Raw genomic sequence first — 2,900 nt, forward strand, 5'->3', positions numbered from 1 at the left:
TTACAAACAGCACCCCATAAGTGAGGGGGTCTCCAGAACGTCTTGAGGTGGGCAAGAAAACAATCTGCACTGCTAAGAATACAGGTGAACAACTGGCCGTGCAAAATGCAACCACACTGAATTCAGCGAGACTGCAACTAAAAATGATTTTTTCTCACATTTTGAATCACCGACTGGTTTCTATTGATCCAAACCCAGTTTATTATATAAACAAAATTATATATATTTAAAGCAGCTCATTATTGCAGCTTTAGTTTTTACTGCTTTCAAACAATAACTCAGATCWTTTCGCTGACACATTTAATTTAACAAGTTCTGCCATTTTTACAGCAAGAGAGAGGAAGTTGCATCTCCTCTAGAAATGCATCTTGAACTGTGTTCAATTCAAACAGAATATATATATATGTATAAAAACAGCCTAAAAACATTCAAAAAAAAGCGGCACACAAGATAGAACAGCTTCCAGCAAAGCAGGCGAAGATGCTGCCTCACTGAACGCAACCCAGATAGGACCATAAACACACAACAGCACTCTGTGCACACAACGATAACGGCACTTGTTTCAGACACCCGTGGTATAAATAGATACAGAGAGGACGGGACGGAGAGAGGAGAGGAGGTGCAGAGAGGAGAGGAGGTGCAGAGAGGAGAGGAGGTGCAGAGAGGAGAGGAGGTGCAGAGAGAGTGAGAAAACACGGAGAGTCGGAAACAAAAGAAAAACAATTCTTTTATTCACTGAACGAGTCATTACGGACTCAACGTGAAACTTCGTCAAACCCCCCCAAGGCTCCTGGTGAATCTTTTTTCTTAGCAAGATCAACACCATTACACAAAAGTAACAACAACAACATCTACAACAACAACAACAACAACAACAACAACAACTGTGCTGTCACACGCTGCCGCCCGGTCTGAGGATGATGCACGTCATTAACACCACAGCCAGCCACACATTAACACACACTGTTAGGTCTGTTTGGCGGTCCCGTGCTCACATCGTGGGGAGGGGGCGGGGGGCAGTGCCTCTGCAAACCCACAAAAAGAGTCTCTTCTCTGGGATTCACAGAAAGTTGTGAGACATTTGGCCTTTTTCAAGTCTTGGACTGTAAAAGCTGCCGTCTGCAACAACGTCCCCCCTCTGCAGAGTCATGGTTCAGAGTTTATATATTTATAGTTTTTAAACGTAGAAGTCTTTTTCCTGTAGTGTCGACGCACAAAGTTGAGCTTTAAGTAGTGATAATTCTGCAACACTGATCATCACGTTCCAGTAAGAACAAAGTCACATCAAAGCTGAAGCAACAAGAACGTAGCAGGAAGCAGCGTCGCGTCCAGATTTGCTCCTTTCCTTTTTGGCAGGATTTGATTTGATTTGATTTTTTTAATATTTGACAAAAAAAAAAAAAAAAACGACTCACATATTCAGCCACAGTGCACAAACGCTACCACAACTTCTGCTTCGACGTCACAACTTGGTTTTCTTCTCATCGTTATGTTTTCTACAGAGGAAAGTACTGATGGTTGAATCAGAGCTGCAAGCAGGAAGGTGTCGATCTAATGAAGGTGACTTTAATATCTGTGGTGGGCGGGGCTTGTTCCCAACGCCCCCCACCTCCTCCAGCCCCTCTGCTCCGCCCCTCACACGTAAATGGCAGTCCGGGAAATGACCGAGCCGTCTCTCTGGGACTCCATGTCGTCGTCGAGGTACACGTCCATTTGGGCCTCGCCGCCATGGGCTCTGTGGGGGTGGTAGGCCGGAGGCAGCATGTTCCCGCCCCCGCCGACGAAGCGGTCGTACTGCTCCTCCTCCTCCTCCATGCTGTCGTCCAGCTGGAACTTCCTCCTCTCGGCTTCGCCCACGTCGCTGCAAAGGAGGATGTCGTGGGCGGTGGGGGGGTCGCCGGCGGAGGCGTGGTGAAGATGATGGTGGTGGAAGTTGTTGGGCTTCTCTGTTAGCGTGCCCGTGGCGTCGCAGCCCTCCCGGTACGTGTAGACGGGCCCGTTGTTGTTGGCGCCCGACCCGTTTTTGCCCCCACCGCCGCCGCCGAACAGCAGGCGGGCCTTGTTGCCGTAGTCGGCGCCGTTGCTGCCACCGCTGCTCCCCGTGGCGAGCGAGTCGCCGCTGCTGGGGAAGCCCCGCCCCTGCTGGCGGCGGCCGCGGGTCAGGAGGACCGCCACCAGGGTCGCCACCAGGAGCAGGGCCAGCAGAGAGCCGATGACGGCGCCCGCCACCACGCCGGCGCTGGACGGGTCCTCCAGGGCTTCTGCAGAGGGGATGGAGGGGTTGAAATGAGGGAGTGAGTGGAGGAAAAGAACAAGGAATGGTTTGTGGAGGAGGTACTGTGTGCAGCGGTTATAGCACGTGTGTTACAATCSTCTTACAAGTGTGTAACAATGTCCTCCTCAGTGTAATCCCTCAGTGCTGGGATCAGCTACTCGCTCCCAGCGGCTCACTCTAAATGATCGTCCAGCTGCTGCCACTTTACCTTCTCTTGTCCTCCCCCCGCCCCCTTCTGTCAGCTGGAGGGGGTACAGCAACTTTGTGTTGGTGTGAGCCAAGTTTGCCTCTCTACTCATGTTTCAGTCGTTTGAAACAAAAAGGAACTTTGCAGAAAAAGCAAATCTGAGTTGTGGGACTCATTTTGCCTCCGCCACGAAGAGTTAACGGCTGCGGCCCAGCAAAGCCACACAGACACACACAGACACACACAGAGACCCAGAACAGAGCCAGAACACAAAGGTGAAAGTGTTAATTGAAGAGGGTGAAATGAGAACAAACCTACAATATTTAACAGCCCCGGCCTTCTCCATTTTTAATCTCTCCTGCCCCTGATAGCCACGCTGTGTCCAATCCCCCCCACTCAGCCAACCCAAACCATGGGACAGAAAGACCACCTGCAGTC

General features: G+C 50.6%; 1 protein-coding gene across 1 annotated transcript; it reads right to left on the reverse strand.

The window, feature by feature from the left end:
* Nucleotides 1-286: 286 nt before the first annotated feature.
* LOC106519562 (poliovirus receptor homolog) lies at nucleotides 287-2,261 on the reverse strand (the record flags this gene model as incomplete). Its single annotated transcript, XM_014011282.1, is given in 1 exon segment — nucleotides 287-2,261. A coding segment is annotated over 1 exon segment (626 nt), but the record flags the coding sequence as incomplete, so codon positions are not given.
* Nucleotides 2,262-2,900: the final 639 nt, after the last annotated feature.

Source organism: Austrofundulus limnaeus, unplaced genomic scaffold, assembly GCF_001266775.1.
Source record: "Austrofundulus limnaeus strain Quisiro unplaced genomic scaffold, Austrofundulus_limnaeus-1.0 Scaffold79, whole genome shotgun sequence".
Taxonomy (NCBI): domain Eukaryota; kingdom Metazoa; phylum Chordata; class Actinopteri; order Cyprinodontiformes; family Rivulidae; genus Austrofundulus; species Austrofundulus limnaeus.